The sequence below is a fragment of the Ovis canadensis genome, chromosome 21 (assembly GCF_042477335.2).
Source record: "Ovis canadensis isolate MfBH-ARS-UI-01 breed Bighorn chromosome 21, ARS-UI_OviCan_v2, whole genome shotgun sequence".
Lineage (NCBI taxonomy): Eukaryota > Metazoa > Chordata > Mammalia > Artiodactyla > Bovidae > Ovis > Ovis canadensis.
In genome coordinates, this window is record NC_091265.1 from 42,162,504 (window position 1) to 42,178,639 (window position 16,136).

Here is a 16,136-nt window from a genome sequence, read left to right on the forward strand (position 1 = left end):
TCCCTGACCAGGGATCGAACCTTGGCCATCGGCAGTGAAAGCACGCTGTCTTAACCACTGGACTGCCAGGGTAGTCCCTAAAGGACTATTAAAAAAAAAAATTCCGTTAGGTGCTCAAAACGAGCAAAAAACCCTAGTTTGATTACATACACTTAAATTTTAAAAAAACCTATCTAAAATTTATTGAATGCTTGTAATACATGCCAGCAATTGGGCTAAATTCTTTATTATCTCATTGAGTCCCCAGTTAACAATCCTGAGGTAGGTTCTATTATTAGTTCCATCCTGCAGATAAAGGAAACTGGGTCTAAGAAATCCAGAGGCTTTCCCAAAGCATCAAGAAGTAGAACTGGGTTTGAATCTGGGTCAGTCTGACCTTGGAGTTCCATTACGCTACTCTGCAAATATATGTGACAGGAGAGACATATACCCAATTGAATAGTGGTTACCTATGGTGACAGGACTACAGATGATTTCAATGTTCTTTTTGTTTTCTTGACTATCTACAACAAACACTGTATTTTGTAATGAGAAAAAGTTATTAAAAACGTCTTTCCAGGGACTTCCCTGGTGGTCCAGTGGTTAAGACCCTGGGTTCCCAAGGCAGGGGGCCGGGATTTGATCCCTGTTCAGGGAACTAGACCCCACAAGCTGCAACTAAGACCCAGTGCAGTCAAATAACTAAATACCTAAAAAAAAAAAAGTCTTTCCAAGAGTTGATGATCTATCAAACTATATTTATAAGCAACATGGGAAAATGTTACAGGTGGTTACTGTGGGTAAGAATTAAAACAACTGTTCAACTTTTGTAATATGCATATTATTTTTATTTAGTATTAAAATTTTAACATAGTAATTTTATAACATCTATGGAAACATTAAATATTTTTACATTAATATTGTAGCATAAATTATTACAAAATTTTTAAAAACTTATCTATACTTTGTAAAATTAAACTGCATACCACAGGAACCATGTTTTAGGAAACGAATTAAAATCTGAGAAAGACAGATGCGGAGGGTGTGTGGAGGGGGATAAGCAAATAATGACAGGATAATTTCAAGTATGTCCATGTATGGAGGAAAAGCAAGGACAGCTGGTAGAGAAAGTCCCCAATTAACTGGGCTTACAGGCATAAATAAAAGTATTAGCTTTGGAAAAGAACAGGAAAACTTTTCTGAGATGGGACGGTAAGGAAGAAAGATGAATGAAGACAGAGGAACCGTAGAGCAGAGGATAAATTAGATTAATAGGACTATTAGTTGGCTACTTTAAATCAATTTGGAAAAACAAAAGGTAAAGCCATTCATATTAAAATCCATTTAGAGAGAACTTTAAAAATGAAGACAAGTTACTGAACACTGGGAATAACTAGCTGACTGTCTTACAGATAACTTGCTTGGCAAATTTCCCTGCTCATCTGCAGCACCTCTGTTAACTACAGAAGGACCAGTTTTAGGAAGTTTAACAGAACCAGTGGTACCATCCTGCAATGGCATCTAAGATTTCTAGATTTTTCTTGAAGGGGGCTCCTTGGGGAAGCAAAAAGTTCTTTCTAGCAGAACTCTGTAAGAGCCACAGAATATTTTGTTTAGGAAAAATACTGATGCGGTTACATTTAAATAAAGCGGCTTGATGAAGATCTAGCTTTACTTAAAAGATTACTTTATGAAATAATCTGCCACAAGACTTCTTTAAATAGCAAAATCCTCCAGCAAAGGCATTAATTCACTTGCAGTTAAATATTTACTTGCACTGAGCCTTGACACAGTCTCCTCCCTTTCCATCAACTGGCTTGTACTCATTTTTTGGTCTCCTCCAAGTTTCAAAGTCACCAGGCAAGGTTTCCTGTTCTTCTCTTTACAGCACTTCTCACTACTGTAATTAATTTTTAAAGTAACTCTTTAACGTATGTCTCCTGGCAAGACTGCAAGCTTCACAAAGTAGGGCAGAGGCCGCATATGTTGTTCATGGTAATACAGAGCCCAGCAGCATATTTAAGCCCGAGGGAACAGTCCAATAAGCACCTGTGACATCTATGCAAGATCTCTGCTGTTCAAAGAATACAACCTTGGTTAAGAAACAAGAAACCTTTGTACATACATTCTGGACTAAACTTCAGGAACTCAATTCACAGATCATAGTACCATTCCTCACAGATTCCAATAACTGGCTTATAAGTAAACAGGGATAAGAATAATTTGAAACTATTTGGCAGAAATCTTTAACTTTCCATTTCCTACATCCTGTATCTCTGCATTTCCATTCCCTTTCCAACGTGAGAGATAAATGGTGCAGGAAAACAAAACAGAAGACACATGAAATAAATTCCGTATCACTCTCTAAAACGAGGATTATTATTAGAGAAAGCGCTTCTGTGTCTGCCAGCATACAAAATGGAGATCTGGAATGCTGCTTGCTGTCAGGCAATCCTAAAAAATGTTAACAATTCAGCACTACAGGGAATAAAACCTTGGAAGTATGTACAGAGTGACCAAAATGTACTGTTATAAGGATCGTCACATATGTAAGGAGGGCATTAAATGGATAAACTGAGGTAGCAATTTTAAGACCAAGCACTTTTTCATTTTACAGCAGTGCAGGGAAAGGGAGGAGGAGGAAATGCCACAGAGATGCAAGACAGAAGGAAGTGAAGGCTTGTATTCACTGATAAAATTCTGCATGCCAACAGCAGGATACCAACAGTGAGAGGACAGCAATCAGCTGGTAATCAAAGTGCAGAAAGGAGGAAAGAACTAAAGACACTTCCAGTAGCAGTATCCATGAAGTAGACACAGTGGGCAAAATGCTTGGAAAGCTCAAGGTACACCTGACAACTTCTGACGGTGAGGGAAAAACCAGCAGCACAGAAAAGCAGGGCTAAAAGATGTACACACAGACCATCAGGAAGAAGATGTAAGCCTTTAGAGCAGGAGGTATAGGAAGCAGCCACAACTGACTGAAGCTGATCGTCTGGTGCACTGTTTTTAACCGATTCCTCTCTTTGCATCAACCTTCCTGGTATTTTTAAACAGCTCTCTCTGCATTTGTGTGATTTTTTTTTTCCACATGAGCACTACCATATCTATTTATTATTAGTACCACCCAGAAGAGACTCAAATCTTTCAATCTGCTGCACTGCTAAGTGTTGGCTGAGTGAGAGTAGCAGAACAGGTTTAATGGCTCCAAATTACCTCTCCCTTTTTTCCAAACCAGGGATTTTGGTCAGCTAAAAGGCACAAAGTTCCTTCTAGAGCCTAGTCCTTTTGTATGCCAAAAACCTGATACTAGAGGTTACCCTCCCCTCTGCTGTGACCTCTTCATTTCATTTTTCTACCTTTGATTTTTCAAAATCTACCTTAGGGTTGGCAACCTTGCTTTAGTTACCAAAGTCGAGTTCAGTTATTTTCAAACTGTGTTCCAAGAGGGGAGGCTGAGTGGGTAGGACGGGTGCTCCCAAATGCAATTCCACCATGGCATGCTGCTTTATATGTCTGGGGTTTCTGGTAAGAATTCACTAGGAAAAATTGTTCCACTTCCTTATGGAGTCAGTACTTACGGCAAAGTATACTTTAAACCACACAGTTTTGGTATGTTTTTAAAACTGGGTCTGCTAATGGGCAAAAGGTTACGTTTTTATCTCTTTCCTCCCGTCACACCTCCCCCCGCCGCCTTTTTATAGACCCTAAAACAGGCGTTTAAGAGTCAACCGAAAACACTTCCTTACATAATTTAGCCTCTGAGAATTTCTAAAATAATTATATATTTCCATGTGTTGGTGCTTAACCATGATCAAGCCGGGCAAAGATCAAAACTTGGTGTGTGAGTGGCGGGGGTGGGGTGAACTGGCACACGTGTTAAGGTCGTTTTAAGAGGGACAGGATTGACAAGCGAAGCAAAAGGTGTGTGGAACTAAGATGAAAGCTTTTCCCTTACAGAAACCGAAAGACTGAATAGCACGTTTTCTAACGGGAAGAGCTCCTCAGCCAGAGAGGCTTCCACGTCCTTCACCCTCATGAGCCAAGTCTCATCCCAGCTTCGGGTACATCTTTGAGTCCCTGCTTTCAGTGGAGGAGTTGGCTTCCTATAGACAAGCAGATTAGGGGTCGCCTCTTCCTCTCTTCAGAAAAATAAACGGCCAACCGAGACAGCAGAATTGGGAACTGCAGCAACGGCGACAGGGATACAGGAAAAAGGGGCAGATTCCGTGCCGTCCTGCGGCCCCCAGGCCTGTCAGCTCATCACCCACCAGTCCACCCCCATTTTTCGGTCTAAACTTACCAGGTGGGAGACGGCCCTGGGCAGGGACTAAGTTACTGCGCTGTGTCGAGTCGAGTTCCGCTGGGCTTCTCAGAGACGCTGCGGGAAAGAGGCTGAAACCCAGTAGCCGCCGCCACCGCCACCGCCTCTGTTACCAGGGGGTCTCGCCTCCATCGCTGGCTGCGAGAACTCTGAGGGCACGTGACCGGAAGTACGAAGGCGGGCCTGAGGGGCACGTGACCCCAGAGCACGGCCGCCATGACACCTTCCGCTAGTTCCCTCCCTCCTCCGCCGGTGCCCGCCTGTTTCATTTCCTCTCGCCGGCTTTAAGCGGTGAAAGGTCCCAGGAACTTGGCTGTCTCACCCCTTTGGCCTAGAGCTCCTCCGGTCCCGTTCGGCGCTGCGTCTTCGGCCGGCAGCGGGCAGGCCGCAGAGAGCGTAATCGCGACCGCGGCCGAAGGGGGAGGGACCACGCGCAAGCAGGGCGTAACCCGTCACGTGACGAGGAAGTACCGTTAACAGCTTTGTCCCGGCGTCCCCGGCGCTCCGGGATGACGTAAGCCTGGGCGGGGAGGAGTAGGAGGAAAGACTGAAGCTCAGGTGCGGCTCTTAGCGCGCGGTGAGTGTGCGGGCGCCTAACCGGGAGAGAGGCTGTGACCCACAGGAAGTTGGGGGCTGCCTGCCTAGAGGTGGTAGAGAGGGGCTGAGACTTACAGGCTGTGAACCTGGCTTTGAAAACTTGATTACCGCCTCTTCTTTCAAGAGATCTGAATGTAGTATTAAAGTTAACTGCTAAGTTAGGAGTTCGCTAGGCAGGGAGCTTGTGGTCAGATGTCTGCAAAGATGCGTGTAAGACGTTGAGTGCATGAGTGAGTGAGTCGCCATTTCTTGGTCTAAGGTAGAGAGGAGTTCTCTATTACTTGAGTAGTAGTTGTTGAGTCACTCAGTCGTGTCCGACTTTGCGACCCCATGGGCTGCAACATGCCAGGCTTCGCTGTCCTCCACTGTGTCCCAGAGTTAGCTCAAATTCATGTCCATGGAGTCGGTGATGCTATCCAACCTTCTCATCCTCTGTCTCCCCCCTTCTCCTGCCCTCAGTCTTTCCCAGGATCAGAGTCCTTTCCAAAGAGTTGGCTCTTTGCATCATGTGGCCAAAGTATTGGAGCTTCAGCTTCAGCATCACTCCTTCTAATGAATATTCAGGGTTGATTTCCTTTAGGATTGACTGGTTTGATCTGGCTGCCCAGTGGACTCTCAAAGAGTGTTTTCCAGCACCGCAGTTCGAAAGGCATCGATTCTTTGGCGTTCAGCCTTCTTTATAGAAAGATCCCATTATGAGGAAATCCCCAACCTCCCCTTGGCATAATATCTTTAATTTTTCTTCCTTTTCCTTCTCTCTTGCCTTTTCTTCCTTCCTCGCATCTAGTGGGGAAAAGAGAACGCTGTGATTTGCGTTGAGTGTTTGCACAGCAAACACTGGTTCAGTAAAATGAGTACTAGGCCAAGAGAAAAACCTTTTTTTGATCCTACTGCTTTTTATGTTGCCATCAAGGAATATGGGAAATGGAAAGGTAATTAGATTTGGACTCAAGATTAGTGGATTTTAGTTTCACCTCGGCTTATGAGCTCTGTGACCTTTAGTAAACCAGCTCTTCAAAAGGTTTTTTCATTGACTTTGGTAAGCATTTATGGCCACCCTCTGTTTGCTTAGTGTTTTGCTAGGCTAACTGTGACAGAAGTAATAGTTAAACTCAGTTTTGTGGAGAGACCGGTTTTTCTTATCTGGAGGAAGATTCCAGAAACAGCATATATTAAACCATGGATGCATAGAAGGTTTATATAGAATGAAAGGTTTGTACAGAGATTCTTGTTAAATATTTACTTAAAAGTCTTGAATGCATATATGTGTATGACTAAGTCATTTTGCTGTACACTTGAAACTAACACAGCATTGTAATTTAACTATATGTACCTCAATAAAAAATCTTGTTCAGTAAAATTTCAAACACAGACAGACAGAATAGTACAATGAACCCTCATGTATACCTAACCAAACTTTAACAAGTATCAACATTCTACTGTTCTAGTTTGAACAGCTTAAAAATTTCAGGGTACGTTTTATATCCATTGTTGAATTTGATTAATAGCAGCTTTCAATTTGAGCTCAATTCTACTGTATCTAGGTACTAAGTTGTCTCCAACTCTTTCGTGACTCCATGGATTACAGCTCCCCAAGCGCTTCTATTTGTGGGATTTCCCAGGCAAGAATATTGGAGTGGGTTGCCGTTTCCTTCTCCAGGAGATCTTCCCAACCCAAGGATCGAATCTGTGTCTCCTGCATTGGCAGGCGTATTCTTTACCACTAAGTCACCAGGGAAGCCCAGGTACTAGCTAGGAAGATTATATTAATTTTTTTTGAAAATTTCTTTGGGTGTTAGTTAGCTTCTTTCTCTGTTGAATCAGAAGTGTGACATGGCTACTTTAAAAACATACCTGGAAAAAAACACACAAAAACTGCCTCTGATACTGATTTAGGATGTAATATAGAAACTTAGTGTCCAGGTCAAGGAAGTTAGTGTTTCTACTCTGTTCTGATTATTAAGCTACTGAAGAGTTTTATGTTCAGTTCTGGATAGGACATGTTCAGGCAAACTAAAGGCCCTGTGTGGAAGGCTTATCAGAACTGAGAGGAATTTGGAAATTGTCAGGTCAGAATGAGTGAAGAACTGGTGTTGTTAAATTTTTAGAAGACCTCATGACATTTTTCAAATACTGAAGGACTGTTTTGTAAGGTGTAAACATTTCCTTGAGCTTCCCAGGTGGCACTCTTGGTAAAGAACCTGCCTATCAAAATGCAGGAGACACAGGTTTGATCCCTGGGTAAGGAAGATCCCCTGGAGGAGGGCATGCAACACACTCCAGTACTCTTGCCTGGAGAATCCCATGGACAGAAGAGCCTGGCCGGCTACAGTACATAGGGTTGCAATAAGTCAGACACGACTGAAGTGACTTAGCATGCATGCAGACATTTTCTTAAACTGTAGAAGCCACAGTTGGGAATAAAAGTTCAGGTTTCAGGTTTCAGCCCAGTAGTAAGGAAGTACCTTATAATGGTGTGAGCTGTGGAGGAGTGGACTGTGCAGCTTCATGAGAGGGAGCACTTCCTTTCCCTTCCTGAAAATGTTCAGGGATCCAGAACCTTAATTCAGATTAATTTTTGAATTATGTGGATGTGTGCAACGAGTTATCTATGAGTCTTCCACTTTGAGAATTATGAGAAGTGGGACTTACTCTGGATCTGAAAGCCTGGGAAGATTTTGGTAAGTAGGTCTGGGAGGTAAGGAGTCTTTAGAGATAGTAAGCGCAGTTCAGTTCAGTTCAGTCGCTCAGTCCAGTCGCTCAGTCGTGTCTGACTCTCTGCGATCCCATGAATCATAGCACACCAGGCCTCCCTGTCCATCACCAACTCCCGGAGTTCACTCAGACTCATGTCAATTGAGTCAGTGATGCCATCCAGCTATCTCATCCTCTGTCTTCCCCTTCTCCTCCTGCCCCCAATCCCTCCCAGCATCAGAGTCTTTTCCAGTGAGTCAATTCTTCGCATGAGGTGGCCAAAGTACTGGAGTTTCAGCTTTAGCATCATTCCCTCCAAAGAAATCCCAGGGCTAATCTCCTTCAGAATGGACTGGTTGAATCTCCTTGCAGTCCAAGGGACTCTCGAGAGTTCAAAAGCATCAATTCTTCGGTGCTCAGCTTTCTTCACAGTCCAACTCTCACATCCATACATGACTACTGGAAAAACCATAGCCTTGACTTAGATGGACCTTTGTAGGCAAAGTAATGTCTCTGCTTTTCAATATGCTATCTAGGTTGCTCATAACTTTTCTTCCAAGGAGTAAGCACCTTTTAATTTCATGGCTGCACTCACCATCTGAAGTGATTTTGGAGCCCCTCAAAATAAAGTCTGACGCTGTTTCCCCATCTGTTTCCCATGAAGTGATGGGACCAGATGCCATGATCTTCATTTTCTGAATGTTGAGCTTTAAGCCAACTTTTTCACTCTCCACTTTCACTTTCATCAAGAGGCTTTTTAGTTCCTCTTCACTTTCTGCCATAAGGGCGTGTCATCTGCATATCTGAGGTTATTGATATTTCTCCAGGCAATCTTGATTCCAGCTTGTGCTTCTTCCAGCCCAGCGTTTTTCATGATGTACTCTGCATATAAGTTAAATAAAGCAGGGTGACAATATACAGCCTTGACATACTCCTTTTCCTATTTGGAACCAGTCTGTTGTTCCATGTCCAGTTCTAACTGTTGCTTCCTGACCTGCATATAGGTTTCTCAAGAGGCAGGTCAGGTGGTCTGTGATTCCTATCTCTTTCAGAATTTTCCACAGTTTATTGTGATCCACACAGTCAAAGGCTTTGGCATAGTCAATAAAGCAGAAATAGATGTTTTTCTGGAACTCTCTTGCTTCTTCGATGATCCAGCAGATGTTGGCAATTTGATCTCTGGTTCCTCTGCCTTTTCTAAAACCAGCCTGGACATCTGGAATTTCACGGTTCACATACTGCTGAAACCTGGCTTGGAGAATTTTGAGCATCACTTTACTAGCGTGTTGGAGAAGCTGTATACTGTCAACAAAAACAAGACCAGGAACTGACTGTGGCTCAGATCATGAACTCCTTATTGCCAAATTCAGACTTAAATTGAAGAAAGTAGGGAAAACCACTAGACCATTCAGGTATGACCTAAGTCAAATCCCTTGTGATTATACAGTGGAAATGAGAAATAGATTTAAAGGACTAGATCTGATAGATAGAGTGCCTGATGAACTATGTAATGAGGTTTGTGACATTGTACAGGAGACAGGGTCAAGACCATCCCCATGGAAAAGAAATGCAAAAAAGCAAAATGGCTTTCTGAGGAGGCCTTACAAATAGCTGTGAAAAAAGAAGCAAAAAGCAAAGGAGAAAAGGAAAGATATAAGCATCTGAATGCAGAGTTCAAAGAATAGCAAGGAGAGATAAGAAAGCCTTTCTCAGCTATCAGTGCAAAGAAATAGAGGAAAACAACAGAATGGGAAAGACTAGAGATCTCTTCAAGAAAATCAGAGATACCAAGGGAACATTTCATGCAAAGATGGGCTCGATAAAGGACAGAAATGGTATGGACCTAACAGAAGCAGAAGATATTAAGAAAAGGTGGCAAGAATACACAGAAGAACTATACAAAAAAGATCTTCACCACCAAGATAATCACGATGGTGTGATCACTCATCTAGAGCCAGACATCCTGGAATGTGAAGTCAGGTGGGCCTTAGAAAGCATCACTACAAACAAAGCTAGTGGAGATGATGGAATTCCTGTTGAGCTGTTTCAAATCCTGAAAGATGATGCTGTGAAAGTGCTGCACTCAATATGCCAGCAAATTTGGAAAACTCAGCAGGGGCCACAGGACTGGAAAAGGTCAGTTTTCATTCCAATCCCAAAGAAAGGCAGTGCCAAAGTAAGCGCAAGGGAAGGTATAAATTTGGAATGGTATAACACTGTCACCCGGAGAAGGCAATGGCACCCAACTCCAGTACTCTTGCCTGGAAAATCCATGGACAGAGGAGCCTGGTAGGCTGCAGTCCATGGGGTCGCTAAGAGTCGGACACACTGAGCGACTTTACTTTCACTTTTCACTTTCATGCATTGGAGAAGGAAATGGCAACCCACTCCAGTGTTCTTGCCTGGAGAATCCCAGGGACAGGGGAGCCTGGTGGGCTGCCGTCTATGGGGTCGCACAGAGTCGGACACGACTGAAGTGACTTAGCGGCAGCAGCAGCAACACTATCACTGGGCTTCCCTGATAGCTCAAGATGGCAAAGAATCTGTGTGCAATGCAGGAGACTGAGTTTGATCCCTGGGTTGGGAAGATCCTAAAAAGAAGGGAACAGCTACTCACTCCAGTATTCTGGTTTGGAAAATTCCATGGACAGAGGAGCCTGGTGGGCTACAGTCCACAGGGTCTCAAACAGTCAGACACGACTGAGCAACTTTCACTTTCACTAACACTCAGCAACTTCTCTTGCGAACTGAGATTGTATATGCTGTTCCCTTTTTGTTCTCGTCTCTATTAAAGTCTTTTTCAGAGAAATAGAAACTAGGTTTTTTACCCGATTAGGTCATAATTTCCAGGTCATTCTCTCTGCACTGAGTCAATGCCAAATGGTCTATCCGGATCAGAATTTGAGTTTGCAGGCGGAAGAGATGGCCACTGTGGTCTTGATGTCATTCCTTTCTGTCTTCCTTAGGACCTTACACGGTGATTCATCTGCTTTTTCTTGTATCTTCAGTCCCTATCATTCTAAATTCTGTTTGAGTCTCCCCTGCTCATAAGGTCAAGAGAGGTTTTCTCCTTCTCCGCAAGATGTCTTGAGAAACTAAAAGACTATCTTTAGTTTCTCACTTCTAACCGCTTTTCTCAAGTCCTTGGTTTCTAGTGTCTGCCCACAGCACTTTACAGAAATTATGTTGTCTACCAGTACTAAATCCTTCAATGTCTTTCTGTTGCTTACCAAATTATAATTTGTTCAGGTTCCTTGGTTTGAGATTCATAGTGCTTTGAAACTTGTACCTGAATTAATATCCAGGTTTATCTTTTTTTATTCCATTGCTTATATCCTGTGTTTCAGCCAAAGACTTATATTCTCCAAGTATATCCTCTGACTTGCCAGTGCAGGAGACACGGATTCGATCCCTGAGTTGGGAAGATCCCCTGGAGAAGGAAATGGCAACACACTCCAGTATTGCCTGGGAAATCCCATGGATGGAGGAGCCTGGTGGGCTGCAGTCCATGGGGTCGCAAAGACTAAGACATGACTGAGTGACTGAACAACAGTAAATACTTGGCTTCTTGCTGCCTTGTTACCCTTTCCATTTCCTTAGCTCTAGTGCTGCTTCCGTTAGAAAGGTTTCTGTGGTTACTTTTAACTCAGTGTGATCTCTCTGTCCTTTGTGTTCCGACGTATTACTTTGCTTTTGTTCCCCTTATGAGTTGTGTGTGTGTGTATGAGGTGTGTGTGTGTATGAGGTGTGTGTGTGTGTATGAGGTGTGTGTGTGTGTATGAGGTGTGTGTGTGTATGAGGTGTGTGTGTGTATGAGTGTGTGTGTGTATGAGGTGTGTGTGTGTATGAGGTGTATGTGTGTGATTTGTCTTTCCTCAGTTGATTATAAAGTGCTTTCTGGAATTATTTTGTCTTGTTAGCACCACTGTGCCTCATATTTTACTAGAAGCTTTTGATTTGGAGAAAAACACACCAGAATTATGAGTTTACATTTTACTCAGGGGCTTGCTGAGGACTTTAGCCTGGGCGATAGCTACTCAGTTATCTCTGAGGAAACTGCTCTGAAGAGGTAGGAGAGAAGACAGTTCACATGTGAATTTTAGCTAGGAAATAAGTGCGGGCAAGCCTATATCTTGGTAAAAGACTACTGCTAATCATAAAGAACAGATTTTAGTGCTTTTTTATGTATGGGGATATATAAAAATCTGAGGTGATTAAAATTCTTCCTGGGATATACATCTAACTATCTGAGGGGCCTGTTGTCGGCAGCAGCGGGCCTCATCCTGTTGACTTAATTTCCTCTCAGAGTACCCTGGTGGTCAGCAACTGCAGTGGGTTGGGACTTAACCCTTGTAGAACTGGATGGTGAGCAGAGCTGTTTGTCTGGTGATCCTGATTTTTCTGTCGGTAATACTTACTAATGTGAATGGGTGAAAGAATGAGAGAAGATTTTTAAATAATATTTTGAGTATAGGAGAACTCCTAAAGATTTTTTTTCCAGAACACCATTCTTGCACAGATCAAGCTGTATTAAAAACAGCATTAATAGCAGAAAATAAAACTATGTTATGGGTATGCAGTAAAAAGTATTGTAGGCTTCGATATGTGTTTTGCCCCTGGAAAGTATGCTTCATGAATGTTAGGACTTGTTTTGTTCTCTGTTGTATCTCTGGGATCTAAAAGGATGCCTGGCACATAGTTGGCGCTAAGTACATATTTGTTGAATAAATGAGTGAGTGAATACATGTGTTTTTGGGGAAAAAACACCAAAACCACAAGGTATAAATAATTAAAAACAAGTATAAACAATTATTTCTGAAAATTTCCGTGGTATTTGCTTTTTATTCTCAACTTGGTAGATAACAAAAGGTTGAGGAAAAGTTAAAATTAATGGGTAGAATTTTCTTAAATTGTGTCTTTTTTTCTGGAAACTCGTATAATTTGACAGAAACATACACTTGGGTGTTGTTGAACAGGTAAGAATGCTTGTGTTAGTTTACAAAGTCTTCACTGGGTGGTTGGCATTTGCTCCCTTGTATTCTTTTGTTTAGTCACTAAGTTGTGTCTGACTTTTGCGATCCCAGGGATGTGAATTCTTACTCCTGTTTTTTCCTTACAGGTCTGATACTGAAGCTCTCATTCCCCTTGGTGTGCTAATTCTCGGCACCCGACTTCCCACAGGCTGGAGGAAGCCATCCAGAGGCCCTTTCCTGTTAAGCACTGTTGAATTGTGGGCTCATAACCATTGAATGTAGTGAGAGACCTAAAGACAGATGCGTTACAGCTCAAAGAATTGCAGCTGGAGTTGCTATTTTGCCCCAGAGGAGCTTGACAAAATTTTTCCTTATGTTCTGCAGTGTCTGTTCTAGACTGTTAGATAAATAGAGTAGGACAGGATTATGGGGATTGAGAGTCTGGATTTTTTCTCTGGGAGTTTTGGAGTCAAGGAATGATACAGGACAAGCTGACTGTCACATATAATGTCACTTGTGCATATTTTCTTTCCACCTAGGTGCCAGGCACCTCCAGAGCAGGGAATCCTTGTCCCTTTCTCATGTGTCCTTGTTTTTTCCACTTGTTCCTGAGTCCAGGCTTGCTCTGCTCACCGCATGACAGGCCAGTAAATCGGAGACAGAAGTGTTGAGGCAAAGAATAACTTCATTTGAAAAGGCAGCTGACCGAGACAATGGCAGACTCGTGTCTCAAAATAACCATCTTATTGGGGTCTGGATACCAGATTGTTTTATAGGGGTGGGGAGGAAGGTGAGGAAGTAAAGTAAAAAGGCTATTAATCCTGCGAATATCTCCTGGAATGGCCAATGTCAGGGAGGAGAGTGTTAATTTCTCCCTTCCTGTAGCCATCCACAGGTGGAAAGGGTCCTGAAGAAAGGCATTTTGGTTTAAGATACAGGCAGAGGTGCAGGGTTCCTTGAGGCAGGCCATTATGTATGGATCGCAACAGCAATGGGGAGCAAAGGTTAAAAGGAACAGATCCAACATGGAGTCAGATTTTGTTCTTTGCTGTAACACCTGTTCATTTAATGCTTGCTGAAAGAGTGGTGAGCTTCTTAAATTATATTTCTGCAGGTTGTATTCAGGATCACTGTGCCTGTCCCTCAACGTAGTTTCATCTATCTGGGTAAATGACTTTTGTGCCAGTGATACCAGAGTCCTACAGCCATGTTCTTGCAGAATTTGAGCCTCTGGATCCATTACTTTCAGCCCTGAGGCTGGACTCTGCTCGTCTAAAGGTGATTTTCTTGATCCATGTATCAGTTTTATTTTCATATTCATAGTTTGGTTCGTTCTCTGTTACATGTGTACCCCCCCCCCCAAACATTTTTTATGTTTTATGGACTCCTGGATGTTCTTACCTGTGCTGTAATACTTTGCATAGAAGCAGTATTTTCTTAGCACTTTCTTGATTTATTTTTCAAGCAGTTGATTGAATCCTTCTTTCCCATCCTTAAAGATCATGATATTGATTACTGAATCCACCCCCTCCCCCAAATCTTATTGCCTTCTCTCAGAAAGTAATGTATTTGATTGAAAATAACATAGTTTAAATGAGTATACCTCATTGCCTTTTGAACAATAAGAACCATTGCAGTTCTATGAAGTTCATTTCAAAACAACGAATTTGATGTACCCCCTCTGTTAAGGGAACAGAGCTAAAAATTAGCATTACAAAATTAGCCAAAAATTAGTTCTGTGGGAAGGAGTATGTGCTTCTCTCAAACTCTTGAGTTCATTTGATAAACTCAGGAATGACATGGTAAAGAACAGTCTCATAACCAATTCCTCACCCCAGAGCACCCTTCTAGCCTCTGAGCAAAGGAACAGGAAGTAATAGGCAAAGTAGTATGAGCAACAATTATGAGGGTTGATAGCTGACATTTTTTTAGCTGCAAGTTACAGAAAATCTCAGTAATGGCTCAAGCAATAAAGGTGTTTATAACCTGGTTTGAGGTTGCTGTTTCTGGGTTTAGTGTGGTGGCCACTAATATTCCTTAGGGCCCAGGCTCTCCATCTTCCCTGTTCTGCTAGCTTCTGTATATTGACCGTTGGTCACATTTGCAAGATAAGCAGGCTGGCTTCAAGTCTTGATTATCTCCAGTAGCAGCTCAAGTGAGATGGAGCTGCCTGAGACAAGGCTTTCTTCCCCTTCAGATTCTGCCGTTTATCTGAGAGGGCAGAGTTTTCCAGGATGCCCCCACAGGGTTTAGTCTCGTTAGCTAGACTTGAGTCCCAGGGCTCCCCCAGCTGCAAAAGAAACTGGGTAAGTGAAGATTTGGGTTTTCCAGCTTCTATGGTAGAAAGAAACAAGGTTGAAGAGGATTGGGAATATGTTTGTTTGCCAGTCAGTAATTTTTACCAAGTGTACTGGGCACAGCATGACCACTGCTGCTTCGGGATAAGGAGCGGAATGTGTGGGGAGATGTACTAGTACAGCGATTTGTATTTGCGTCGTCTACAGTCTCACTTGCTCTCAGAGCTGTGGGTTTTCTGTGCTCATCATACAGACTAGAAAGGATTTACCTGAACAGATGGTTAAAGTGGTTGCTTTATTCCTTGGGTACTTGATCTTCCATCATTGCGGTCAGCACTGGAATGACCTAGCTGAATTGCCCAGAAGATGAATCGGCTAGTAACTGGCTTCTGCCAAGGGGGAGATTACTCATTTATACAATTGAGCCTATTCAGCCATTTTGAGATTCAGTTAAAAAGTTAAAACCAAAATGTCCTTTCTTCTGTGTCTTTCACTATTCTAGAATAAGAGCTTGAGTCCCGTTGGATGGTATCTAACTGGGCAGTGGGTAGGCTGGTGGGGAGGAGCCTGACACAGATTCTCAGTATCTTATTTCCAGTAGTGTGATTTGCTGAGTGACTGAGAGTCTCTCACTTGTCCGTTTCCATGTTTCTAGTGCACGAGCATAGCCGTTTCTCGAAAATGGTTGGCTTTGGGCAGTTCAGGAGGAGGACTCAACCTCATTCAGAAAGAAGGCTGGAAGCACAGGCTTTTTCTTTCTCACAGGGTAAGATTAAGGGTTGCCCTGTCATGTACCATCTGGAGTATCTGTCATAAATGTGAGTTCTCCATTGTAAATATCATTTGGAATAAAAGAAGAAGGTAAAACTTGAGATTGAGCAGTAAATTACCCAGTTTTGAGGAGCTGCCTAATACTTTTCCTTCTGTGCTCTAGGAAGGTGCAGTTTCTCAGATCGCCTGCTGTTTACATGATGACGACTATGTTGCCGTGGCTACCAGGTGAGAGACTGTTCTGAAGCTACCTGATCTTTCCCAGATGCATCTGAGATTGAAAAATGTGGTTGTGTGTTTATTAGGGTGACCAACCATCCTGGTGTGCCTGGGCCTCACCCTGTTTTAGCACTGAAAGTCCTGTGACCTGGGAAACCATTTAGACCCAAGCAAACCAAGATGGGCAGTTGGCAGTTGATAGGATTTGTGGAAAACACTAATATGAGGCAACATTTTTGAGACCTCAAAGTAGAAAGGTAACATAATTTAGAACCTCAAAGT

The 16,136-nt window shown here is 42.7% G+C and overlaps 2 protein-coding genes across 15 annotated transcripts in view; one reads left to right on the forward strand and one right to left on the reverse strand.

Annotated features, from left to right (window-relative positions):
• The window catches only part of GTF2H1 (general transcription factor IIH subunit 1), a 29,592-nt gene extending 24,838 nt beyond the window's left edge, over positions 1-4,754 (reverse strand). The window contains exon 1 of one of the 2 annotated variants that reach the window (XM_069565074.1): positions 4,283-4,754. The gene's annotated coding sequence lies outside the window, so the exon portion shown is untranslated. The remainder of the gene's footprint in view (positions 1-4,282) is intronic. The other variant, XM_069565076.1, reaches the window with a different exon arrangement.
• HPS5 (HPS5 biogenesis of lysosomal organelles complex 2 subunit 2) overlaps positions 4,483-16,136 on the forward strand; it is a 45,687-nt gene continuing 34,033 nt past the window's right edge. For 3 of the 13 annotated variants that reach the window (XM_069565061.1, XM_069565072.1, XM_069565071.1), the window contains exons 1-5: positions 4,483-4,880; positions 12,714-12,806; positions 13,682-13,845; positions 15,520-15,630; positions 15,799-15,863. In XM_069565061.1, coding sequence (XP_069421162.1) covers positions 13,738-13,845; positions 15,520-15,630; positions 15,799-15,863 — 284 coding nt within the window. In that variant the 5' untranslated portion in view covers positions 4,483-4,880; positions 12,714-12,806; positions 13,682-13,737. Of the gene's footprint in view, positions 4,881-10,941; positions 13,846-15,519; positions 15,631-15,798; positions 15,864-16,136 lie in introns of all 13 variants that reach the window. The other 10 variants (XM_069565065.1, XM_069565073.1, XM_069565063.1 and 7 more) reach the window with 9 other exon arrangements.